Source organism: Hyaena hyaena, unplaced genomic scaffold (assembly GCF_003009895.1).
Source record: "Hyaena hyaena isolate Hyena2069 unplaced genomic scaffold, ASM300989v1 scaffold_43, whole genome shotgun sequence".
Classification (NCBI taxonomy): domain Eukaryota; kingdom Metazoa; phylum Chordata; class Mammalia; order Carnivora; family Hyaenidae; genus Hyaena; species Hyaena hyaena.
The window spans coordinates 376572-404428 of record NW_024080675.1 but is presented as its reverse complement, the minus strand read 5'-3'; the positions used below and the strand labels follow the sequence as shown (position 1 = coordinate 404428).

Genomic DNA, 27857 nt, shown 5'->3' with positions numbered 1-27857 from the left:
AAAAAAAAAAAAATAAATAAATTAGAGCTTAGTGGCATTTAGTACATTCCCAATGTTGTACAACCATCACCTCTCTCTAATTCCAAGACATTTTTATCTCCCCTCAAAGAAGACCCAATACCCAGTTAGCAGTCACTCCTCATTCCCTGTTTCTTTTATCCATTGGTAACCACTAACTTGCTTTTTCTCTCTATAGATTCACCTGTCCTAGATGTATCATGTAAATGGATCATACAATATGTGACCTTTTAGGTCCAGCTTCATTCACTTAGGATGTTTTCAAAATTCATCCATGTTGTGGATGACTGTATATTACACATCTTTCATTATTAGTACTTCATTCTTTTTATGGTTGAGTAATATTTCATTGAATGGACATACCACATTTTGTTTATCCATTCATCTGTTGATGACATATGGGTTTGTTCTACCTTCTGGCTATTGCAGATAGGGTGCTATAAATATTCATGTATAATATTTGATATTTGTTTGAGAACCTGTTTTCAGTTTTTTGGGTATTTATCTAGGAGTGGAATTGCTAGGTCATGTGGTAATGTTATGTTTAACTTTTTAAGGAACCGCCGAATTGTTTTCCACAGTGGTGGCACTATTTTACAATCCTACTAACAGTATACAAGGGTCGTAATTTTTCACATCTTTCCGGTGTTTGTTATTTTCCAGTTTCTCATTTGTTTGCTAATTATAGCCATCCTTGTGGGTATGCAGTGGTATCTCATTATGGTGTTGATTTGCATTTCTTTACTAATTAATTATGTTGAGCATTTTTTTTCACGTGTTTGTTGAACACTTTATTTCTTTGGAAACATGTGTATTCAAGTACTTTGCCCATTTTTGAATTGAATGTTTATCTTTTTGTTGTTGAGTTCTCTAAATATTCTGGATAGTAGGCCTTTCTTAGATATACAGTTTGCAAATATTTTCTCCCATTCTATACATCGTCTTTTCTCAGCCTTATTCTGCATACTCTTGTTCCCCTTTTTGATTGTAAGCATCTAAAGGGTAAGAGCTGTATGTTACACATCTTTTCAGCAGAATCATTCAGATAGTAGGAGTTTGTTGACTAGGAAAGATATTTGTCAGCAATTATACTTTAACACTAGAACAAGATGTATTAGGATCTACACCTTGTACCTTAAATACACTAGCTGTCTTCTTTATGTTGTAAGTTGTAATAATTGCCAGTATGTCCTGTTTTTCTCTTATAATAATGGCTTTTAACAGGATTATTTATTTTACAGCTTGGAACTGCAGTTGGCTTTTTGCTACCACCAGTTTTAGTGCCCAACACACAGAATGACACCGATCTTCTGGCTTGTAATATCAGCACCATGTTTTATGGGACATCATCTGTTGCCACGTTTTTATGTTTTTTAACAATAATTGGTGAGTGAATTTCCCCCTATTGCTTAAATAGACAAATGCATGACAAACACATGAAAATAAAAATAGCTAACCCTCAACATTTTTCTGCTAATATCGCCAATGCCGTATGCTTGTTTCATTCTTGCTGTTGCCCTTGTTCAGATAATGAACGCTACAGCCCTAGGGATATGATACGGTTGGCCACATCTATTTTAATATTGTAAAGGTTTGAAGACTAATTCATCTAATTTATCTCCCTACTAACTTTTCTTCCCTGATCACTATTATTGCAAACATATTAGCTGCCTCCTCTTTGCATACTCCTCTACCATGTTCTGCACCTTATGCTAACGTAGCCAGGAACAAGTTCTTCTCATGCTTTGAAATGATGCAAATAGGCTACAACTTTTTTTTTTTTTTAACAATAAATCCCTCCAAGGATTCCCATTTTAACAATTAACTGGATCTGAAAATGTTGACCGGTGAACGATCCTGGGCAGCAGCAAGCTGTTCAGCAGAACCTCAGACCGGCTACTGTCTGCTTGTTAGGCTGCTCCGGCAAAGTCCTGCTGCCTCCACTCGTCACTGAGTCCTCTCGTCTGGGCCTGTCTCTTGAAGCAGTCAGTCCAGATCAGCTGCAAGCAGCCATCAGCAGTTTGGAAGAAGGTTTGGGAAGGTCTGCTTTTTCAAGTTCATTTTTATTTTTTTAATTAAAATTTTTAATTTTAATTTTATTTTTACAGAGAGAGAGAGAGAAAGAGAATGAAAGAATATGAGCAGGGGAGGGGCAGGGAGGGGGAGAGAGAATGCCAAGCCGGCTCCACTCTCAGCATGGAACCCAGTGCGGGGATCCATCCCACAACCCTGGGATCATGACCTGAAAGGAAATCAAGAGTCGATGCTTAACCGACTCAACCATCTGACTGCCCTGAGTTTATTTTTAATGGGAAACAATTTTGATTTCAGGGAAAAGGACAGGTTTTTTAAGTAATATGGTTGCTAATATAACTATAATATTGCCCTTTGGGCACTCAGTACATCTTAAATTGATTTGAAGAAGGAAGCAACTTTAAAGTCAAAAGGCCATCTTTTAATCATTAACATTTGCATTAGTTGCATTATAGCTGGAGCCTTAAAATTCATAGATTCATTTTTACCATGGCTATCGTAGTAAATTCAAATTTTGTGATCTCCAGACATGAAATCTTTAGTTTTCAAAGAAATGTAGGCTGAAGACTGATTTGATAAAGACTGCCTCTGTAGATGAACTGCCCATATATTTAATCTCCCTTAAGATGATGAACAAAATATTCTTTCAGTAGCATATAAAGTATGCTCACACGTCCAGCCTACTTAGGGTTGTTTTTTATGTTTCAATTAACTGTGTACAGTTAATTGCTGTGTACAGACTACTGAAAAAGGACAAATGATCACTGTACTATTTTAGCAATTTAACAAAGATTTAAATGAAATCTACAGTTGGCCCTCAAACAACATGGGTTTGAATTGCACAGGCCCACTTTTACATGGATTTTTTACAGTCCTGTAAATGTCTTTTCTCTTCCTTATGATTTTCTTAGTAACATTTTCTTTTCTCTAGCTTGCATTATTTTAAGAATACCAGGGGTATCTGGGGGGCTCAGCTGGTTGAGCATCCAACTAACTCTTGATGTTGGCTCAGGTCATGATCTCATGGTCGTGGGATGGAACCCTACATCTGGCTCCGCACTGAGCATGGAGCCTTCTTGGGACTCTCTTTCTCTCTCTGCCCCTCTCCCCTACTTGCTTTCTGGTCAGCGGTAGGCTATTAGTTGTTAAGTTTTGGGGGAGTCAGAAGTTATTCATGAATAACTGTAGGGGATTGGTGCCCCCAACCCCTACATTGTTCAAGGGTTAACTGTTTATTTTTTAAAGACAAACTCTTAAGCCTACTTTTCTGGTAGCCATATTTGATTTGCTAAATGAAATGTAGTTTATATACATTGTGCATAAATCGATGCTCTGTTAGCATTAAGGATTATTAAAATGTAAAATCCTCTTTCCTTTGATTCCTGCACATCAGTTCTGGTTTTCCTTTTCCTGTTGTCTTCAATTGATTGTCTCTCTGGAAGAAGTGAGAGAACAGGTTCTATGTGAGATATCTCTCCATATGAAATTATATATATGACACATACGTGTTTAATCATATCTACATGAGATGCTACAAACATAAGATGCTTATTTGTCAAGGAAGGGGACAAAAAGGCACTAATAATAGGTGTGACCATTGACATAGTATCCTGTGTTATTTGAGAAATTAAGAGACCTATTCATGTATGTTATTACTTATTTATGTACTCGTGGCTTCTGAGTAGACAGTGGAAATGGAGCAGGGAAAAAAGGGCTCACTGTCAAGTTTTGCTTGGTGACCTGTAATCTTAATCTTACGACACCAAGCATAGTATAAAAGCAAAATAATATACAGATGTGACCTGAAAGTCTCAGGTTGAAATTGTGATATTGAAACAAAAAATTTACCTGTTTTTCTTTTCCAGATGTTTGCTAGTGAGGAAGATATGGGTTATTTTTAAAATCCCTACTCAAATGTCCTTCATTACTAAGAGAGTCCCTCTAAATTCTACCTATAAATACTTTGGAATCCCAACCAAATCTTACAAAATAATTTAGTTTTGCTGATGCTTTTCAGCAACATGTTATATACTAAATTGGTATTCAGCAGTCTTTCAAAAATGCTATCTTGAGGCTTCATGCCATGTAACCTTCCTACCTTCCTTCATGGAACTTACATGTGAATGTAATCCATGTAGCATTTCTAGGAATTAACCCACGCCTTCCACTGAATTGCACACTAATACCTCATTCTTCACACACCCCACATGATTATAGTCTCTAACATTTGGTTGTTTGGTATGTACCGAACGTGTTTAAAGGCACATTACTTGCTGTATCCTTCAGTCCTCATAGCCATTTGTGGACAGTACTATTATCATTCCCATTTTATAGATGAGGAAAGTGAGGCACAGAATGTAAGTGGATCTAATCTGTCCATGGTCATAGTAAATACTGAAGGTGAATTTGCACCTAGGTACCCTAAGTTCATATTTAAAATGTTATATATAAAAATAGGTCATTTTAATTTTTATTTAGTTTTGTTTTTGCTCCACTTCAAATTCTTCCTATATAAGTGGTGAGGCTGTTGTATTTGAAGGCTGTTCTGGGCAGCAGAGAGGTAAACTATATCACTAACTCAAGTGTGTGTATTAAAGCTTACCATCCAGATTCACTAACATGAGTGGATGAGAAAAACCAAAAGTAATGGCAATCAAAATATTTAATGTTAAGGTACTTAAACACATCAATAAATAACATGTCTGTCTAATTTTACTTTTGATTCTTATATTCAGGATATTTATATGTAGGCTGCTGTTATATAGTTTCTGTTAAACTTTTAACAGAAATATGTTTTACTGAGGCTATAAGAATTTCAAGCCCCTGAGATAGTCTCTGACTTCTTAAAAATATATATTCCTCAAAAAGACAATGTATTTTGTGTAGCATTCAATAATTACAAAATCATTTTGCAAATGTTATATAGTTCTCCTAACAGCTTGTTGTTATTTCCATTTTATGAATGAGAAAGCTATAGTTGAGAGACAGGAATTGACTTCTTCAGAGTTATACAAAGATATAAGGCAGAGACAGTATTCAAGTCTTTATGTGTCTTATAATAAGTTAATATGTGTAATGTCTGCTTGAATCATACAAGGACAAATAATGAAATCAGAAGGTAATGTTATTACCTAATTTCAAAAAGCAGAAGTAGTCCTAAACAGAAAAGATATACTTATTCATCATGGGAGAAAAAGTTTGAATGTGGTACCCCAAAATCCTTTGGCTACTTTGGAGAATAACTGCTTTAATAGTTGTTTATTATTATTATTATTATTATTATTAATTATTATTATTATTATTATATAAGTTCTGTGCCTAGTGTGGGGCTTGAACTCACGACCCTAAGATCAAGAATCACATGCTCTACCAACTGAGTCAGCTAAATGCCCCGATAGTTAATCATTTTAATGGTGCACATTTTTGGTGGAGAGAAGAAAGCAGAAGACTATTGCTTTTCAGTTTTCAAAGGAGAAGGAAAAAGTCATATTTCATCATTTGAAAGAAGCAGTGCTGAGTAAACAGGGGCAGAGACCAGTGGTTTTCTGTTCCTGTTTCCTTTGCTTCCTATAGAATTAAACCTGACTGTAGTGTATTGTGTAGCTGATACAGGCCTGATTTTGTCCAACAGGGCAGTTAATTACCTAAAACTAAAAGATAACACGTGTATTCAGGAAATAAATTTAGTGGAGTTGAAGATTAACAAGAATTGTCTTCATTTTGAATTGGAGTTCAAATCTGAGCCTTTTATACTTATTTTGCCAGATAAATAAAAATAAAGACCTGAGTAAGAGACTTAAGACTCACTCGATCTCCGATCCCTGTGACTACCTTGTAAGCATGGTGTTTACATTCTGAAGCTTTGTTTTACAACTGTGTGAGTTGTGTGTTACCAATACTAATGAAAAGAGATATCTCCTATCTTAACTAGGACACAAAGAGACTTTCAGGAAAGGACAACAGACGCCCTCCACAGTGCAAGGAGCAGATAGGGTGAACGGAAGAGGAGGGATTGCAACAACTTAAACATTTTATGTCTACCAGTCCTCCGATGTAAGGACATTAAACAGTGAATATTCATGAATATGTCTCCTCTTGAATTAGTTGTGACACCTGTAAAAATAGAAGTCTGTTTTAGTTTGATAAGTTTTCAGTATATCGTAATTACTTGACGTTTTGGTGAGCTCTGCTCCCATGAATCCACCATGACCTTTTTCAATTCTGGAGGTATAGTTAGATCAGTTGATAAAGTTTGCCTCAAAACTTAAAAGGAAATAGTTAACTAACTCAAGATAATCTTAAGAGTTCAAAAACATATTGCTTTGCTCATATCTGATGTTACCTCTAATTACAAATTGCACTAAATTTAGGAATGGAATTGTTGAATACTTACTATAATAAACATTAATCTTGCTTAACTGAAAAGGAATAATCGGTGGGCAAGGTTGTGGAGTATTATTGAAGGTTTTGCAGTTAAGTCATGTGACCTGGCCAAATCCCTGAGTTGTAGTCAGTTTCAGGGGACCAGGTGGATATTCTTCACTTAAAAATTAATGAAAGTGAAAGCTTCACTGTCAGACTCTTGCTACCTCTTTTTTTTTTTTTTAATAGTTTATTTAATTTTGAAACAGAGAGAGACAGAGCATGAGTGGGGGAGGGGCAGAGAGAGAGGGAGACAAAGAATCCGAAACAGGCTCCAGGCTCTGAGCTGTCAGCACAGAGCCTGATGTGGGGCTCAAACCCACAAACCGTGAGATCTGACCTGAGCCGAAGTCGGACGCTTAACCGACTGAGCCACCCAGGTGCCCCTCTCACTACCTCTTTAAACTTAAACTGATTTAGTCCATTCACTAAATGTATGTATTTAATTTCCTTTTCATGTCTGTTTCCAGCATTCAAAGAAAAACCTCAGTATCCACCAAGTAAGGCTCAAGCAGCTCTTCAAAAAAACCCCCCTGCTGACTACTCCTATAAGAAATCAATAAGGAACCTATTTAGAAACGTTCCTTTTGTCCTTCTATTGATCACTTATGGTAAGTGGTTTTCTTTTATTTTCTCTGATGTCTCTGTAAGCCTTTGAGCATTATAGATTCTTTTCATTTAATGTAGTGGCTTGAGCTTTAATGAGATAGGTTTGTTAACTGTAAAAATAATGACTGCACAGTCATAAACTTAAATTTTGAACTAAAAGTGAAAACTTCAGGATGGATTTTCTTACATGTTTTTAAAATAAAAAAAATAACAGATCTCAAATAGACAAACACTGTCTTCTTTTTTGAGTTTTCACAGAGTATTTTAAGTCCTTTATAAACTACTGTAAGCATATGGGAAATGTCATCAACAATTCCTTTCTCTGACCCTGTACAAAGTGGCCTCTATTTTAACTACCCAATCAGGACAAGACATTAATGCGATGACTTTAATCAGTTTTAACTTGAAAAAAAATCTCATCCTTCTAGATATTTCAGAACAGCTGACACTGTGGCTTTGACTGTAGGCACCAACAAATTTGGTTCCCTTCAGAGTTTGCTGACAGTTCATTCTTTGTTTTTCTTAAAGAAAAATTTTTTTAATGTTTATTTTTGAAGGAGAGAAAGACAGAGTGTGAGCGGTGGAGGGGCAGAGTGAGAGGAAGACACAGAATCCTAAGCAAGCTCCAGACTCTGAGCTGTCAGTACAGAGCCCACCCCAGGGCTTGAACTCATGAGCTATGATTTCATGACCTGAGCCAGAGTGGAATGCTTAACTGACTAAGCCACCCAGGCTCAGTTTTTCAACTCAGTTTATCCTTTGTTTTTCAAAGGATATTAACACTGTTTGTATCAACTGCCAACACCCCCTATTTCTTTCTTTCTTTATTTCTTTCTTTTAATGTAATTTATTGTCAAATTGGGTAATATACAGTGTGTACAGTATGCTGTCAGTTTTGGGAGTAGATTCCCGAGGTTCATCACTTAACACAACACCCAGTGCTCATCCCAACAAGTGCCCTCGTCAATGCCCATCACCCAGTTTCCCCCTCCCCCACCCCCATCAACCCTCAGTTTGTTCTCTGTATTTAAAAGTCTCTTACCAACACCCCCTATTTCTGTCTTACTTGTCTTCAGAAGTCACTCACTGCTGTTCTCTTCTTTACATCTTTTTGGGAGTGCACACCCGAGTACATAACTCTTTACATGTTGTAACAAATTATGCCCTTACCTAAACTCACCCTTTTACCAGGATTACTTCATCTTTTTTTTTCTTTTCTTTTCTTTTCTTTTTCTTTTTTTTTTAGTGCACATTGTTGAACACCAAAGTACAGGATTTAATATGGTGATTCCCTATGTACCTATCAGTACCCAGCTTCAATGATCAGCCCTTCACCATTATTGCTTTATTTCCTTCCTCTACTTTTTTCCTGGAATATTTTTTTCCTGGAATATTTTTTAAGCAGATCTCCTGATCTTATGTCATACCAGCATTAAATACTTTAACATGCTGTAGTTCCTTTTCTTAATTTTGTTGGTTACTTCTGCTGGTTAGCTTAACCCTAAAACACATAACTGGGAAGTAGAGAAAACAGTGGGTCATTAATATCTATAAGAGTAAATTCATTTCTGTAGCCTATCATTTAAGGAAGAAAGATTCCTACCTTCTTTTATCTCTCACTATTTCCCAAGATAAAACTTTCTTTCAGTCCATTTATAACCAGCCCCTTGTCTCAGACACACACTCACATATACAAACATGTCTCCACGTGCATATATGCTATTAATTCTAGTCTCTGTAAATTTGTGCCCTTATTTTACGTGGTATGTGCTCCTTTTCTCCCTGAAGTGATCCTACGAGAGCCAACTTAATGTTGGCCTCACTTACTGTTCATTTTGTTACTCATTCATTTATTTGTTTATTCCATCAGTAATTATCAAACATTAACTAAATGTACAGTAGTGCGCTAGATACTGTGTGGTAGAAAGAAGCATGATATGTGATTTCTTCCGTGAAGAAATTAGAATCCAACTAGGGGCATGATATAAACATCTAAAAAGTGAACAACAGTTTAAGAGTCATTTCTTTTATAACACATCAGTTAGTGCTTCCTTGATTATACATAAGTGATAAAGGGAATTTTTTTTGTTTTTGTTTTTAATTTATAAAGGACTTCCATATGTATTATTTCATATAACTTTTTTGAGATAGAAATATTATTATACGTATTTTAAAAATGAAGAATTGGAGTTCTCTTTTCTCAATTCTAAATTTTATATAATTGTACAAAATTTAGTAGTTTACAAAGGATGCATAGTGTACATAGTATAAAATTTAGAAGGTACAAAGGGCATACAATGAAAAACCAGTCTTTCCCCATCTCTGTCCCCAGGTTACCTCTCTGTCTCCAGGGAGTTCCCTTCCCTGGAGGCAATCACTGGTATCATCTGCTTCCTTGTGAGGCTGGTATAACCTTGATATCGAAATCAGACAGGAACAGTGCAAGAAAAGAATTACAGGTCAATTTCACTTATGAACAAGATGTAAAAATGCAAAACAAAATATTAGCAAAGCTACTTTAGCAATTTATACAAATGACAATACATAGTAGCCGAGTTTGGCTTAAGAAATGGTTTTGTACAAAACTGATTTAGCACTAGAAATATATGAATATAATTTATCACAGTAATAGATCAAAGAGGAAAATTTGCCCAATAGCTGAGGGGAAAGCATTTGATAGTATTCAATACGCACTTATTAAAGCCTTAGGAAACTGCAAAGAAAAATGAACTTTATGAATCTGATCAAATTTATCTACAAAAACTCTCTAGCAAACATCATTCTAAAGGCAGAACCTTAGGAGCAGAAGTATCCTTTAAAACAAGGATGTCTATGTCATCACTTTTTTTTATTATTTTTTTTATTATTATTTCTAGGAGAGAGAGAGAGAGACAGCGTGAGCAGGGGAGGGTCAGAGAGAGAGGGAGTCACAGACTGAAACAGGCTCCAGGCTCTGAGCTGGCAGTGAGCACAGAGCCCGATGCGGGGCTCGAACCCATGAACTGCGAGATCATGACCTAAGCGAAAGTCGGATGCTTAACCGACTAAGCCACCCAGGCGCCCCATCTGTGTCATCACTTCTATTCGTTATCCAACTGGAGGTTCTGACTGGCTAACACAAAATTTAAAAGGAGATGAGTTGGAAAGAAAAAAGATGCTAGTATTCACAGATAATATGATTATATACAGCAGAGGTCATCAAACTGTGGCCTATAAGTCAACTCTGTTGCCTGTTTTTATAAATAAAGAATAAAGTTTTATTTGTTTACAAGTTTTCTTTGCTGCTTTTGAGCTGCAAGGGCAGCATTGAGTAGTCTCATCGAGACCCTAGCTCCTGCAAAGTGAAGAACTTACTGTCTGGTCCTTTACAGAAAATGTTTACTGACCTCCTGATCTATGAAAATAATGCAAGAGAACCTGCAGATAACTATTAAAACTAATAAGAATGAGTTCAACAAGATTACTGATAATCTGACAGTATGAAAATGTCAACTATATTCCTATGTATTTATAGGAATTGTATTCCTTTTTAAAAAGATGCGTATTTCTTTATTTTGTGGGGTGGAGGGGCAGAGAGCAAGAGAGAACCCCAAGCAGGCTCCACACTCAGCTGGAGCCCAACCTGAGGCTCGATCCCACAAACCATGAGCTCATGACCTGAGCCCACATCAGGATTTGGATGCTTAACTGACTGAGCCACCCAGGCACCCAGAGAAGAATTGTATTCCTATAAAAAGATATTTTTATAAAACCAACGAACACTTTAAGATGACTAGGAATAAATCTAACAAAAGAACTTTATAAATTAGAAAATTAGAACACATTAAAGACAAGAGAAGATGTAAATTAAACGAAGAGCTATGTTTATGGAAGACCCGAGAGTATAGTGATGGCAATTAACGTTACAGACCCATTGTATTAATAAATGACAGTTGCAGATTTGGATTGACAGAAAAGCAAGATACAGGCACTAAGTGGGACATTAAACAGAATTTGCTTGTTGATGGAATTAGAAAGAAGGGATTGGGAAATACTCTGGAGAGTTTGATAATATTCTCTAGGACAATGGGGAAACTTTCTTGATCTCATAGTCTTCACCAAAGGGGCACAGATTTAGGGATATAATTTTGACTGAGTGAATCACATCACACCTTTGGGCGGTACATGGTCTCCCTCCATGCCTAGTATTGTACATTGAAAGTTGGAGCAGAGTTGCACATGGGATGATCTAGATGGGGACTATACTCCTGGGACAGGTTTTTAGGACTGTATACAGTGTCCAAAACTTAGGAACCAGATAGTCCAAGATAACTTTTTTTTTTTTTGAGGTAGTGCTATTTGGAGAAAATAGTATCCTTTACTCTGCCAACTATTGCTACTTGCTATCTGAAACTAAGAGGAACTGTTTTCCTTGGCCTCCTCAGGCTAACCTAGCTGGGTCTCTGTATTTTCCTGAACTCAATGGGACATGAGCAACATGAGCCAGTTATTCAGGGTTCGATACAATCTTTACACAACTCTAGGTCTCATCCTGCAATCTTCCGTATAAACAGGGTTTGTAATGGAACTTAACTACTTCTGAAATTGGCTGTGAGAGAAGTTAGGGCCAAGAACAAAGATAATTTCGATGAAGACTGAGGTGAGGGACACATTCTCTCAGGATGTATAAAACAATGATTATTAAGATGCCATATATAATCAAGGGATAGACTGTTAGGTTACTGGCACAGAGAGGAGATGCCAGCGACCTACCCCTGTGTATGTTTGCAGGCTAGGTTGTATTGTAGCAATGAAATTCTGCCAAAAAATGTCAGTGGCCTAACACATCAAAAACTTATTTATCGCCAATGCTACACGTTCACTGGGAATGGGCAGCAGGGTTCTGCTTGTCAGTTAATTCAGGGATCCAGGGTGACGACTGGGCACAGGCTATTGTGATTACTAGGGCAGCAAATGGGAAATGTCACTCTTGCTCACACTTAAAGTCATACAGCCATACCACTAGGGACTGGAAGGAAAAAAACTACTATACAGTGATCCTCCCTTATGCCTAGTTTCCTTTTCTGTGGTTTCAGTTACCCGCGTTCAGCTGCAATCAGGAAGCAGGTGCAACTCCTGACCTATCCACAGAAACTCAGCGGTAGCCTGACAGTACATCACATCGTGTCATTCACCTCACTTCATCCCATCGTTGTGAGGCACTTTGTCACCTCACAACAGCACACTAAGAAGATGAATACAGTACAATAAGATTTTGAGAGAGACCACATTCACATAACTTCTATTACAGTATATTGTTGTAATCATTCTATTTTATTATGAGTTATTGTTGTTAATCTCTGACTCTGCCAATTTATAAATTAAACTTTATCATAGGGATGGATGGATGTATAGGAAAAAAACCTAGTATACCTAGGGTTGGCGCCCTCTGCAGTTTCCGGGATCCACTGGGGGACTTGGGACAAATTCCCTGCAGACAGGAGGGGACTGCTGTATTTGCAATCAGCTCCAATGACTAGAACATGCATATATGAAAACTAGATGTTTGGTACAAAAGAAACTATGCAGCAAATTGTCCTGAGATAATTGAGTAATAAAGTCAAATTAGCTCTTTATATCAAACCATGAACAAAAATGAATTGTAGTGGATTAAAGACCAAAGGGTAAAAATTAGAACTTTAAAGTTTTAGAAGTACATATAGGAAGGTGGCTTTAGTATTCTTAAAAGAATTTCTCATGTAAAAAAACACAAGGACATCTGGCTGGCTCATAGAGCATGCAACTTTTGATCTCGGGGTTGTGAGTTTCAAGTACCACACTGGATGTAAAGACTGCTTAAAAATAAAATCTTGGGGCATCAGGGCAGCTCAGTCAGTTAGAAATCTGACTCTTGATTTCAGCTCAGGTCATGATTCCAGGCTTGTGGGATCAAGCTGCATGTTGGGCTCTGAGCTGAGCATAGAGCCTTCTTAAGATTCTCTCTCTCTCTCTCTCTCTCTCTCTCTCTCTCCCCCTCCCTCCCTCTGCCCCTCTCACCTAGTTACACACTCTGTCTCTAAAATAAAAAAAATAAATGGGACTCCTGGATGGCTCAGTCAGTTAAGTGCCCAACTTTGACTTAGCTCATGATTTCACAGTTTGTAGGTTCGAGCGCCATGTCAGCCTCTGTGCTGATAGCTCAGAGCCTGAAGCTTGCTCCAGATTCTATGTCTCCCTCTCTCTCTGCCCCTCCTCCACTCATGCAATGCTCTCTATCACAAAAATAAACATTAAAAAATAAAATAAAATAATAAATTTTTAAAAATTAAATTAAAAATAATAAAACATAAACCCTAAGGAAAGATTGATAAGTATGATTATATTAAGATAATGGTCTTTTCTAAAAAGACATCATAGGGGGGTCCAGGTGACTCAATCTATTGAGCATCCGATGTCGGCTCAGGTCGCAATCTTGTGGTTCATGATTTCAAGCCCCGCACTGGGCTCAGTGCTGACAGCTCAGAGCCTGGAGCCTGCTTCAGATTCTGTGTCTCCCTCTCTCTCTGCCCTTCCCCTGCTCTCTCTCTCTTTCTCTCTCTCTCAAAAATAAGTAAACATTAGAAAAAATGAAGTAAAATAAAAAGACATTAAAAAAAGTGAAAAGACAAGACATAAAGCATGAAAAAGTATCTGTGGTGCATATAACCAACAAAGGATTAGTATCTATGATGTAAAAATAGCTCATACTACTCAGAAAGAAGAGAACAAACACTTTAAGGAAACCAGAAGGCATTTATGTGTTTGTGTATTGCTCATGTATGATGCTAAACCTTATCACTTATCAAGGAAATGCAAATCAAAACCAGAGTTAAGAAATAATATCACATGCATTCAAATTGGCGAAAAATAAATATTTTTTAATCTGGAGAAAACAAATATGACAAGAATATGGAGTAAAAGAACTCTGCTAGTAGTATAAACTGATAAAAGTGTTTGGAAGAGCAATTTGGCTCTATCCAGAAAATAGACATTTTACTCCTAAATATAGACTCAGAGAAATCCTTATATGTAATCATAAGAACACAATATGCATTGCAATATAATTTTAAATAGTGAAAAACTGGAAAAAGCCTCAAGTGTCTATTGACTTTACCAGAGATAATTAAATTGAAGTGTTTTTCACATAACGGACTATTAAATAGTAGAGAAAATGAATGAACCAGATTTTAATTGGCTCAGGTAAATCTCAAAAACATAATATTGAGTGAAGAGCAAGCTGCAGATGGGTACAGATAATATATTACTTATATAAAGTTCAAATATGTGCAGAGTAATTCTAATTGTTATTTATGGACACACATATATTCTAATATCTAAAATGATAAGCACTAACATCAGGATAGGAATTACCTCTGAGAAAGGATAGTCGAGAAGAACAGGATTGGAGAAGATCAAGGAAAGATGACAAAATGTTAATGGTTTACGAAGCTGGGTGATGAGTAAGGATATTTGTTAACTTACTATCTGCACTATTTTCTATGCTTGAAATATTTAATAACAAAGAGAAAGAAATAATAAACTTATGTCTTGCTAGATTAGAGGCTTACCTAAAGTCATGCCATATGTCAGGAATCATCAGGATTCAAATGTAGTCCTTTGCTCCCTGATAACCAGCTGTTTTTATTTTTCCCTTTTTAAATAATCTGTAATTAATATTATTTTACTAACTGGCTTGAAGTCTTTGATGCAGGGGTGAGATCTCTGAAGTAGGGATTCTGTCTTATGTTTGAACATTCATTAGCTCAAGTACATTGTAGGTGCTCAGTAAACAGTCCATTCCATGCTTGATGGCTATGCATGGAGACGGGATTTATGGGTGGCATATCTGAGTCTTAATAATAATACATGGTGTAATGACAGAATTTTACCATTGTAATCTCTAGTAAGTTTAGGTGTTAAATTGATCACTCCATATCTTGAAAGGGAATGGCAAGAGTTTTTAGTTTTCTGTCAGCTAGGAAACACATGATATTTTCACAACTCTCACAGAGTGCACTCCATATCACATGACGAGCTAGTAAATAGTGCATTTATAATTTTCTATTTGTTATTGTAGGTATCATGACTGGAGCATTTTATTCAGTCTCAACATTATTGAATCAAATGATACTGACATATTATAAGGTAAGTGTCTGTCTCTACTGTGTCACAACACAGGCCTGGCCAAGAATGTTTCATAAGCAGTGTAATTCCTGTTAGCATGATCATAAGATTAAAGGTTTATAGGGTAACCGGCTGGCTCAGTTGATGAAGTGTGCGAATCTTGATCTCCAGGATGTAGGTTCGTGCCCCACATAGGCTATAGGGATTACGTAAAAATAAAATCTTAAAAAAAAGTTTATGACCTTATTGCTTTAAAAGATTTATATTTGTTTTAATTGAGAATACATTTAATCTAATTGATAAAGCACACAAAATGGAAAGCAGAAGTTATTATTGCTGTGATAATAAGTAAGTCTTTTTTTAATACTTTTTTTAATGCTTTTTTAAAATTTTTGAGTGAGAGAGAGACAGAGCATGAGCATGAGCATGAGCAGGGGAGGAGCAAAGAGAGAGAGACACAGAATCTGAAGCAGGCTTCCAGCTCTGAGCTGTCAATACAGAGCCTGATGTGGAGCTCGAACCCTCCGATCTCAAGATCATGACCTGAGCTGAAGTCAGATGCTTTATCAATTGAGCCACTCAGATGCCCCAGTACTTCTTAAAAAAATTGTGACTGGTTATATGGGAAGAGACAAAGAAATAATTTTAAAGGAGACCAATCCAAATACAAAGAAGTAAATATTGGGGCGCCTGGGTGGCTCAGTCAGTTGAGCGTCCGACTTATGCTCAGGTCATGATCTCACAGTTCATAGGTTTGAGCCCCATATCGGGGCTCTGTGCTGACAGCTCAGAACCTGGAGCCTGCTTCAGATTCTGTGTCTCCCTTTCTCGCTGCCTCTCCCTTGCTCATGCTCTGTCTCTCTCTCTGTCTCAAAAATAAATAAACATTAAAAAAAAATTTAAATAAATAAATAAAGAAGTAAATATCAAGCTGTGACCTCTCTTTGCTTTTGAAAGGAGAAGGCAGTTGTAATATATAAAAACATTTATCTCCTCAGACTTCTGTGAATTCTAACAAAGATCATCGCATTTTCTAACCATGGAAGAATGAGAAAAATTTCTTTTGGTTTTCCCCACATTTTAGGTTTTCTTTTTTTTTCTGGTTCAAAAATAGAGTGTCCTTCATATGTTCATTTCCTGCCCCCTAAACCACTTACCCTAACGGATATACCAAATTTCCCACTATATTCTATGCAGAACTTTATTTCCATTGACTGTGAAGTGTATGGGAATGTGAAAGATCTATTTGAAGTATCTGATTAACTTCTCTTGATTTTTGTTTTTTTTATTAATTTATTTAAATTCAAATTAGTTAACATACAGTGTAGTATTGGTTTCAGGAGCAGAACCCTGTGATTCATCACTCATATATAGCACCCAGTGCTCATCCCAACAAGTGCCCTCAATAATGCCTATCACCCATTTAGCCCATCTTCCCACTCACCTCCCCTCTAGCAAAAACCCTCAATTTGTTTTCTGTATTTAAGAGTCTATGGTTTGCCTCCCTCTCAGTTTTTATCTTATTTTTCCTTCCTTTCCCCTATGTTCATCTCTTTTGTTTCTTAAATTCCACATATGAATGAAATCATGATGTTTCTTTTTCTCTGACTTATTTTGCTTAGCATAACACACTCTAGTTCCATCCACATTGTTGCAAATGACAAGATGTCACTCTTTTTGATTGCTGAGTAGTATTCCATTGTGTATATATATACCACATCTTCTTGATCCATTGCAGAAGTATCTGATTAACTTCTTATGAAAATTTTTTTAAGGGAGAAGAAGTGAATGCTGGAAAGATTGGGCTAACATTGGTAGTGGCTGGAATGGTGGGCTCTATTCTTTGTGGCTTATGGCTTGATTATACCAAAACATACAAGTAAGTGATAGTAAATAAATATGTGGTGTACAACCTAAGGTATTTTGAGTTTAATGGAAACTTTGATTTTTATTTTCATAAATTTAAGAAGTGCTATTATTACTAAAACACTTGGATTTTAGATGTTCTTAGATTCCCTTCTCTTCTGAGTGAAGTCTGTTTATTGTCTTACTTTATTGGTCATACTTGTTTTGACTTTGGGAATTTGGATACCTCATGAAGCTTCTAATAAGGTACCTCTTAACAGAAGGAAGCGATCATTGCTATTCTACAATGCCCTTTCTGAGAAACCTTTAACTTTGACGGAGACTTTATCCTGTTCTTATATTGTAAGTTTAAAAACAAATAAACAAAAAGTTGTATTGAGCATAAGGCATTTTTGGTAAAAAGTTTTTGCCTGGGGGTGCCTGGCTGGCTCAGTTGGTAGAGCATGCAACTCTTGATCTTGGGGTCATGGGTTCAAGCCCTATACGTAGAATTTACTTAAATAAATACATAGAATCTTCCCCAAAAAGCCCTTAATTTTTAAAGTTTATTTATTTATTTTTGAGAGAGAGAGCAGGGGAGGGGCAGAGATAGAGAGAGAGAGAATCCTAAGCAGGCTCTGCACTGTCAGCACCAGATCCCAACGTCGGGCTTTAGCTCACAGACCTTGAGATCATCACCTGAGCTGAAATCAAGTCCGACGCTCAGCCAACTGAGCCACCCAGGTGCTCTCGCAAAAAAATCTTTAAAAGTTTTTGCCTAAAATGCCCCAAACTATAGCACCACTTAACTATAATAGATTATATGAAAATACTGTATTAATTACACATTTATATAATCAAAATGCTAAAACAAAAGAAGAACTTAGTAATACCAACTGGGAAACTGAGAAAGGGCTTTCAGGAACAGCATCTTTTGTGCTGGGTCTTAAAGAATAGCTACATTTCTTTTTATGATGTATGACTCCATTTATACGAAGCACATTAATACTGTCAGAAGTCAAGATAATGGCTCCTCTTGGAGACAAAGAAGCAATGATTGGAGGGACCTTCTGGGGGTTGGTAATGGTTTTTTGTTTGGTTTTGTTTTTGTTATTTTTTAAATTTGAAGTATGGCTGACATACAATATTATCTTAGTTGCAGGTGTGCAGCATAGTGATTGAACAATTATTTTTTAATTAAGTTTTTAAATTCAAATATAGTTACCATGCAGTAGTACAATGTAGTGATTCAACATTTCCATATATTACTTGATGCTTATCACAGCCAGTATAATCTTTAATCCCTATCCCCTTTTTAACCCATCTTCGTATCTACCTCCTCTCTGGTAACCATCAGTTTGTTCTCTATACTTAAGAGTCTGTTTCTTGGTTTCTTTCTCTCACTCTTTTTTTTCCCTGTTTGTTTTCTTTCTTACATTCCACATATGAGTGAAATCATATGGTATTTGTCTTTCTCTGACTGATTTCCCATAGCATTATACTCTCTAGCTCCATCCATATCACTGCAAATGGCAAGAGTTCATTCATTTTTATCGCTGAATAATATTCCACTGTGTAAAAATACTTTACCCATTCATCTATCAATGGATGTGGGCTGCTTCCATAGTTTGGCTATTGTATATAATGCTGCAATAAACATAGGGTAATAATTATTTTCATTACTAAATGCTCCCCATGATAAATGTAGTTACCATCTGTCACTATACAGAGTTCTTATAATATTATTGACTATATTCCCTATGCTGTACTTTGCATTCCCATGACCACTTATTTTATAACTGGAGGTCTGTATCCCTTAAGTCCTTCACCTCTTTTGCCCACATCCCCCCATTCCTACAGCCACCAGTTTGTTCTCTGTATTTATGAGTCTGTGTTTGTTCATTCATTTTGTTTTTTAGATTCCACGTGTAAGTGAAATCATGTGGTATTTCTGTCTGACTTATTTCACTTAGAGTAATGCCATCCATGTTGTCACAAATGACAAGATTTCACTCTTTTTACAGTTAATATTCCATTGTGTGTGTATTCTTTATTCATTTATATATATAAATACATACGTATTCTTTATTCATTCATCTATCAATGGACACTCAGGTTGCTTCCATATCTTGGCTATTATAAATAATGCTGCAGTAAACATGTCTTTTTTTTCTCATTTCCTAGTTTTATTATTATTATTTTTTTAACATAATTTATTGTCAAGTTAGGTAACATGCAGTGTATACAGTGTGCTCTTCATTTTTGGGATGGATTCCTGTGATTCATCACTTACATACAACACCCAGTGCTCATACCAAGAGGAGTGCACATATCTTTTTGAATTAGTGTTTTTGTTTTCCTGGGGGAAAGCCCAGAAGTTGAATTACTGGATCATATAGTATTTCTATTTTTAATTTTTTGAGGAACCTCCATACTGCTTTCCATGGTGGCTGCACCAAGCTACATTTACCAACAGTACACAAGGATTCCCTTTTCTCTACATCCTCACCAACACTTGTTATTTCTTGTGTTTTTGATACTAGTCATTCTGAAAGGTATGTGGTGACATTTCATTATGGTTTTGATTTGCATTTCCTTGATGGTTAGTGATGTTGAGCATCTTTTCATGTGTCTGCTGGCCATCTGTATGCCTTTGGGAAAATGTCTATTCAGGTCTTCTGTCCATTTTTAATTGAATTGTTTGATTTTTTGGTGTTGAGTTGTTATTAGTTCTTTATATAATTTTGGATATTAATCTTTTATCATATATATCACTTGCAAATATCTCTCCCATTCAGTAAGTTGCCTTTTCCTTTTCTTGATAGTTTCATTTGCTGTAGAAAAGCTTTTTAGTTTGATATGGTTCTGATCGTTTATTTGTGCTTTTGTTTCCTTTGTCTGAGGAGACAAATACAGAAAAATATTGCTAAGGAGGATGTCTAAGAGGTTACTACCTGTGTCTTCTTTTAGTAGTTTTATGATTTCAGGTCTTACATTTAGGTCTTTAATTCATTTTAATTTTCTGTTTGTGTATGGTGTGTGAATGTGTTCTAGTTTCATTCTTTTGCATGTGGGTGTCCAGTTTTCCCAGCACCGGTTACTGAAGAGACTATTGTTTCTTGCCTCCTTTTTTATAAATTAATTCACCATGTAAGCATGGGTTTATTTCTGACTCTCTATTCTGTTTTACTCATCTTTGTATCTATTTTTTTGCAAGTACCATACAGTTCTGATTATTATAAATTTGTAGTATAGTTTGAAACATGGGATTATGATACTTTCAGTTTTATTCTTTCTTAAGGTTGCTATGGCTATTTGGTTTTTTTTGTGGTTTCATTTTCTTTTTAATGTAGTTCTGAATGAATATTTTTCTCAATTTCTTTTTCTGGTATTTTGTTATTAGCATATAGAAACACAACAGGGTCTGTATATTAATTTCCTATCCTGCGACTTCACTGAATTCATTAATTTGTGCTAATAGTTTTTTGGTGGAGTCTTTAGGCATATGTAGTAAGTATCATGTCATCTGCAAATAGTGACCATTTGACTTCTTTCTTACCAATTTGGATGCCTTTTATTCCTTTTTCTTGTCTGTTGTGGCTAAGACTTCCAATACTATGTTTAATAAAAGAGGTAAGAATGGACACTCTTGTCTTGTTCCTCATCTTGGGAAAAGTTTTCAGCTTTTTATCAGTGAATATGATGTTAGCTGTATTTTTGTCATATATGGCCTTTATTAAATTGAAGTATGTTCTCTCTAAACCCACTTTTTTGAGAGTTTTTATCATGAATGAATGCTGAATTGTGTCAAATGCTTTTTGCATCTATTGAGTTGACCATATGATTTTTATGGTTCATTTTGTTAATGGGGTGCATCGCATTGATTTATTTGCAGATATTGAATCATCCTTGCATCCCTGGAATAAATCCTACTCAATCCTTTTAACATACTGTTGAATTCAGTTTGCTAATATTTTTGTTGAGGATTTGCAACTATATTCATCAGGGATATTAGTCTGTAATTCTCTTTTTTGTGAAGTCTTTGTCTGGTTTCAGTAGCATTGTAATGCTGGCTTCATAAAATGAATTTGGAAATGTTCCTTCCTATTATATTTTTTGGAATAGTTTTAGAAGTATAGATATTAACTCTTCTTTAAATGTTTGGTAGAAGTCACCTGTGAAGCCACCTGGTTCTAGATTTTTGCCTTTGGGAGGGTTTTGATTACTAATTCAATTTTGTTACTCATAACCAGTCTTTAGATTTTTCTTTTTCTTCCTGATTCGGTCTTAGAAAATTGCATATTTCTAGGAATTTATCCATTTCTTCTAAGTTGTCCAATTTGATGGCTTACAGTTTTTCATAGTATTCTCTTATAACCCTTTGTATTCCTCTGGTGTCGGTTGTACCTTCTTTCATTTCTGACTTTATTTATTTGTGTCTTCTCTTCTTTCTTAATGAATATGGCTAAAGGTATGTCAATTTGTGTACTTTTCAAAGAACTGGCTCTTAGTTTCATTGATCTTTTCATTGTCTCTATGTCATTTATTTATGCTCTGTTCTTTATTATTTCTTTCTTTCAACTAACTTTGGACTTTCTTAGTTCTTCTTATTCTAGTTCCTTTAGGTATACAGTTAGATCACTTATTCGAGATTTTTCTTGCTTATTGAAGTAGGCCTGTATTCACTATAAACTTCTCTTTTAGAACTGCTTTTGTTTAGTCCCAAAGATTTTGAACCATTATGGTCCTATTTTCATTTGTTTCCAGGCATGTTAATTTTCTCTTTGATTTCTTCATTGTCCCATTGGTTATTTGGTAGATATTGCTTAACTTCCATGTGTTTGTGTTTTTTCCAGTTTTTTCTCATATTTAAAAAAAATGTTTATTTACTTTTGATAGAGAAAGAGAGAGGGAGCATGAGCAAGCAGGGTAAGGACAGAGAGAGAGGGAAACAGAAGATCTGAAGCAGACTCTATGCTGATAGCAGAGAGCCTGATATGGGGCTCGAACTCACAAACCATGAGATTATGACCTGAGCCAAAGTTGGACACTTAAATGACTGAACCACCCAAGCATCCTTGTGATTTTTTTTATCCATTCTTGATTTCTGGTTTCATACCATTGTGGTCAGAAAAGATACTTGATATGATTTCAGTCTTCTTGAATTTATTGAAACTTGTTTCGTGGTCTAACATGTGATACATTTTAGAGAATTTTGCATGTGTACTTGAAAAGAATGTGTATTCTACTGTTTTTGGATGGCATGCTTTGTATGGACGTTAAGTTAATCTGGTTTAATGGATTGTTCTAAGCCATTGCTTACTTATTAAGTTTCTGTGTGAGTGATTTATCCATTAATGTAAGTGGGAGGGAAGGTATGTTAAAGTTCCCTACTGTTGGGGCGCCTGGGTGGCTCAGTCGGTTAAGCGTCCAACTTTCGCTTAGGTCATGATCTTGCGGTTCGTGGGTTCGAGCCCCGCGTCGGGCTCTGTGCTGACTGCCAGCTCAGAGCCTGGAGCCTGTTTCAGAGTCTGTGACTCCCTCTCTCTCTGACCCTCCCCTGCTCACGCTGTCTCTCTCTCTCTCTCTCCTAGAAATAAATAAAACATTTACAAAAAAAATTTTTTTTAATAAAATAAAGTAATTATTGATGCAGAATACCTGGGTGGCTCAGTTGGTTGGATATTGACTTCGACTCAGGTTGTGATCTTGTGGTTTGTGGGTTCGGGCCTCATGTGCTCTGTGCCGGCAGCTCAGAGTCTGGAGCCTGCTTCAGATTCTGTGTCTCCCTCTCAGCCCCTCCTCCACTCAGGCTCTGTCTCTGTCTCTCAAGAATAAAATAAAACATTTAAAAAAAAGATTTTTTTTTAACTTTTTAAATGTTTATTTCTGAGAGAAAGAGCCAGAGAGAGAGAGCGTGCACGTGAGAGCGCACAAGCAGGGGAGAGGCAGAGAGAGAGGGAGACACAGAATCTGAAGCAGGCTCCAGCCTCTGAGCTGTCAGCACAGAGCAGGGCTCAAACTCACGGGCTGTGAGATAATGACCTAAGCCAAAGTCAGACGCTTTACCAACTGAGCCACCCAGATGTCACTCACAGAAAAGATATTTAAATTATTGATGAGTATGTACTTACTGCCATTTTGTTAATTGTTTTATGATTGTTTTTATAGTTCTTTTCTGTTCCTTTCTTGCTCTCTTCCCTTGTGATTTGATGACTTTCTTTAGTGTTATGCTTGGATTTCTTTCTCTTTATTTTTTGTATATGTGTTATAGGTTTTGGGTTTGTGGTTACCATGAGATTCATATACCATGGTTGCTTACGTTGAAACACATTTTGAATGCACTATTTTTTTACTCCCCCCTCCACGTTTTAGGTATATAATGTCATGTTTTGCATCTTTTAATGTTTGTATCCCTCAACTAGTTTTTATAGATATAATTGATTTTGCTACTTTTGTCTTTTAATCTTTACAGTAGCTTTGTAAGTGATTATTAATCTACTACCTTTACTATATGTTTTCCTTTACTAATGAAATTTTTTCTTTTCATGGTTATCTTGCTTCTAGTTATGGCCTCTTTTTTTTCTGCTTAAAAAAGTCCCTTTGGGGTGCCTGGGTGGCTCAGTTGGTTAAATGCCTGACTCTTGATTTTGGCTCAGGTCATGCTCTCACAGCCTGTGGGTTCAAGCCCTGCATTGGGCTTCATGCTGACAGCACAGAGCCTGCTTGAGATTCTGCCTTTCTCTGTCTCTGCTCCATTGCCTCCACAAAATAAATAAATAAACTTTTAAAAAATCTAAAAAAAAAGTCCCTTTAACATTTCTTATAAGACTGGTTTAGTGGTGATGAACTCCTTTAGCTTTTATTTGTCTTGGAAACTATCTCTCCTTGAATTCTGAATGATAGCCTTGCCAGGTAGAGTATTCTTCATTGTGGGCTTTTTCCGTTCAGCATTTTGAATATATCCTACCGTGCCTCTCTGCCCTGCAAAGTTTTTGCTGAAAAATAGCTGATAGCCTTATGGAGTTCCCCATGACATAAGTATTTACTTTTCTGTTGATGCCTTTAAGATTCTTTAACTTTTTGACATTTTAATTATTAAATGTCTTGGTGTGGTCCTCCTTGGGTTCATCTTTGGGGCTCTCTTTGCTTCCTGGAATTGGATGTCTGTTTTATGGAAGTTTTCAGCTATTATTTCTTCAAATAAGTTTTCTGCTCTTTTCTCTTTCTGGGACCCCTCTAATGCAAATGTTAGTATGCTTGATGTTGTCCCAGAGGCCACTTAAGCTCCTTATTTTTAAAAACTCTTTTTTCCTTTTTGTCATTCAGTGTGAGTGTCTTCCAGATCGCTGATTCATTCTTCTACATCCTCTAATCTGCTATTGATTCCCTATGTTTTGTTTTTCATTTCAGTCATTATATTCTTTACCTCTGGTTGGTTCTTTTTATATTTTGTGCCTCGTTTTTGAAGTTCTCAGTGAGTTTGTCCACTCTTCTCTCAAGTCCAGTGATTATCTGTATCACCATTACTTTGAACTCTGTCAGGTACATTACTTACTTATTTTGTTTAGTTCTTTTTCTGAGATTTTCTTTTATGCTTTTCTTTGAGACATATTCCTCTCCCTCATTTTGTCTGACCTGTGTTTGTTTCTGTGAGTTAGGTGGAAGAGCTACCTCTCCTGGTCTTGAAGGAGTGACCTTATGTAGTAACATCCCCTGTGTAGATTGTGGGTGCCTGGGCTGCTTTGGCTGATTAGCTGGAGCTGGATTTGGTCCAGGCCAGAGATCCTGGGGTGCTCCATGCCAAAGGCCACCCTGGCGGGACAAGTAGATCTGGAGCAGATACAGTCTGGGAGGGCTACCCTTGCGGGACAGATGGAGCTGGTTTATGCTATTGGCCTGGACTCTGTTCTCATCTGTGCTCTCAAGGGGGAGGAGGAATGTAAACAGTGGTGCCCACTGACATCTCCAAACCCGAAGTGAGTTCCAGCAGTTTCCCCATTGTTTGGCAGATGCTCTAGGGTTCATAAATGGATTTCCTTCACTCTTAGTCTAGTTGCCCTTTAAACTACTGTTTTGTTTTTGTATTTTGCTCTACCCCAGGGCAGGTGAATCTGCATGGGGTCAGTTCAGTGATATCTCTCCTACTGCGAGTCACAGGGTCTACAGTGGTATTCCTGTTGTTACCCTGTCTCTCTGTCTCTCTCTCCTGCTGTTCTCTACATAGCCTCTCTATATTTGACAATGCAGGAACTGTTCACTCAGCCCTTCTCTAGGAGGAACTGCTCTATGTGTAGATTCTACGTGTCTATGGGAGGACATGAGTTTAGGGTCTTCCTAGCCTTCCATCTTGGGCACCTAGGCCAACAATAGCTACATTTAAAAAAAAAAAATGTTTGTTTATGTTTGAGACAGAGATGGAGTGTGAGTGGGGGAGGGGCAGAGAGAGAGAGGGAGAAACAGAATTCAGCAGGCTCTAGGCTCTAGCTGTCAGCACAGAGCCTGATGCAGGGCTCGAACTCGCAGACTGTGAGATCATGACCTGAGCCTAATTTGGACACTTAACCGACTGAGCCATCCAGGTACCCCAATAGCTACATTTTTTAACAGGCAGAAACTTCCCATCTGCTTGGGAGAAATGAATGAATGTAATTATGCATAAGTGAATGGAATGAAATAAAATGAATGAAATATGGAACTGTAACCTATGTATCTTTTGTACCTTTCAAGGCCCAAGATCTGTTTGATACCATTATGTAAGCCCTTCCAAAGACCTCCAATGTTGAAATTCTCCAAGATAGTTCTCCCATAAGTTAAGACAGCACTTGCTGTGGCTTCATTATTATGAAATGTTAGCTCACAGTGAAGGATTTGGCCCGCTTTACAATTTCCTTACATGTAAATTTACAGTTAGAAAATTTGATAGGCATAGAAATGTGTTCTTTGTTGCCCTGACTTTGTTCTCGGAGTAACTGCCATTCATTCACGAAACTTCTGTTGTGGGCATAATTTGTCTAGGAATTATGATAAGCAATATATGATCCCTGTCCTTAAGACACGTGTAGTCTACAAGGGGGAAATTTATGAAAAATAATAATATAACAGACTAAAATAGATGTCATAAGTCTAATAGATGTCTGGCAGTGACAGTTATGTAGGTACTAAAATGATAAGGGAGTTTGGAAGAAGAGACAATGTTGTAAGCTGCAGTGGTTAGGAAAGGCGTTTTGGAGGAGATAGAATTTGAACTGAATCTTGAGATACAGCTACGGAACTATCCCATTTGGTGGTACAAACATGATTTTATCCATATGAATATTCCTTCCTGTCTGAACATTGGATGTGGTGTGAATTTTGTCGATTGCTGTGTTGAATCTTAAATGCACGCTTTATAAACATAAGCTTTAAAGTCAATGCTTTGCACTGTCAACAATAGTCAAAGTATGGAAAGAGCCCAAAGGTCCATTGACGGATGAATGGATAAAGAAGATGTGGTTTATATATACAGTGGAGTATTACTCACAAAGAATGAAATCTTGCCATTTACAACTATGTGGATAGAACTAGAGGGTATCATGCTAAGCGAAATTAGTCAGTCAGAGAAAGATAAATATCATATGACTTCACTCATATGAGGACTTTAAGATAAAAAGCAGATGAACATAAGAGAAAGGAAACAAAAATAATACAAAAACAGGGACAGGACAAAACATAAGAGACTCTTAAATATTGAGAACAAACAGAGGGTTACTGGAGGGGTTGTGGAAGGCAGGAGGGCTAAAATGGATAAGGGGCATGAAGGAATCTACTCCTGAAATCATTGTTGCACTCTATGCTAACTTGGATGCAAATTAAAAAATAAATAAATTACAAAAAAATAAATAAAGTCAATGCTTTGGTGGAAACATCTTCCATATAAGGGAAACCTAATTTTGAAAACCAGGGAATTTATTACTGTATGGACAGAGCAATGGTTAATGACACGATTTTTATATGCCTAGGAAAATCCAACAAAATATTAACAATTTTGTTTTTGTTTTAGACAGACTACTCTGATAGTTTACATTTTGTCTTTTCTTGGAATGGTTATATTTACTTTCACACTGGACCTTGGATACATCATCATTGTGTTTGTTACTGGCGGGGTGCTTGGGTAAGCATTAAATGTGTTTAGGAGGAATGATAGTATACTGTTATAATTATGAAATATTAGTACTATGGTTTTAAATTTTTTGTTCATCCAAATGTCCTTAAAATATTTTATACCTTAAGGAATCTGTGTTGTGCATATAAATGTGTAATTCTTTAGAATAAAAAAGTTTAAAAATGTTTTTTAGCATATATGACAGGTGAAAAATGGATAAGCCTTACTTAGTCCAGGTAACTTTATTTAGTTTGAAAAACAACTGACTTAACAAATTAGAGGCAATTTGTCTCAGAAAAAGGAAAACTTAGGAACTGCTTTGCTTCTCAGTTCTTCTGTCCTTGGCCTGATTGGTGAATAATGATAGGGCCTTACTTTCACACATCACATTCAAAATCTTCAGTTATTTGATCATTAGAATAGGCCTGAGAAGCAGAATGATTGCCTCAGTATATGCTACTGTCCTTCAGTTAACTGTTTCTATAATTCTGGATTTATTTTTGTAGTTTCTTCATGACTGGTTACCTCCCATTGGGTTTTGAATTTGCTGTTGAAATCACTTACCCTGAATCTGAAGGCACCTCATCTGGTCTTATTAATGCTGCTGCACAGGTAAACCCCTGACCTCTCTTAAATCTGAGGT

General features: G+C 36.5%; 1 protein-coding gene across 1 annotated transcript in view; it reads left to right on the top strand.

The window, feature by feature from the left end:
- Positions 1–27857, top strand: part of FLVCR1 (FLVCR heme transporter 1) — a 35831-nt gene that overhangs the window by 4666 nt on the left and 3308 nt on the right. The window contains exons 2-7 of the mRNA XM_039230129.1: positions 1260–1404; positions 6945–7085; positions 15179–15246; positions 17001–17104; positions 27113–27223; positions 27721–27826. Coding sequence (XP_039086060.1) covers positions 1260–1404; positions 6945–7085; positions 15179–15246; positions 17001–17104; positions 27113–27223; positions 27721–27826 — 675 coding nt within the window. The remainder of the gene's footprint in view (positions 1–1259; positions 1405–6944; positions 7086–15178; positions 15247–17000; positions 17105–27112; positions 27224–27720; positions 27827–27857) is intronic.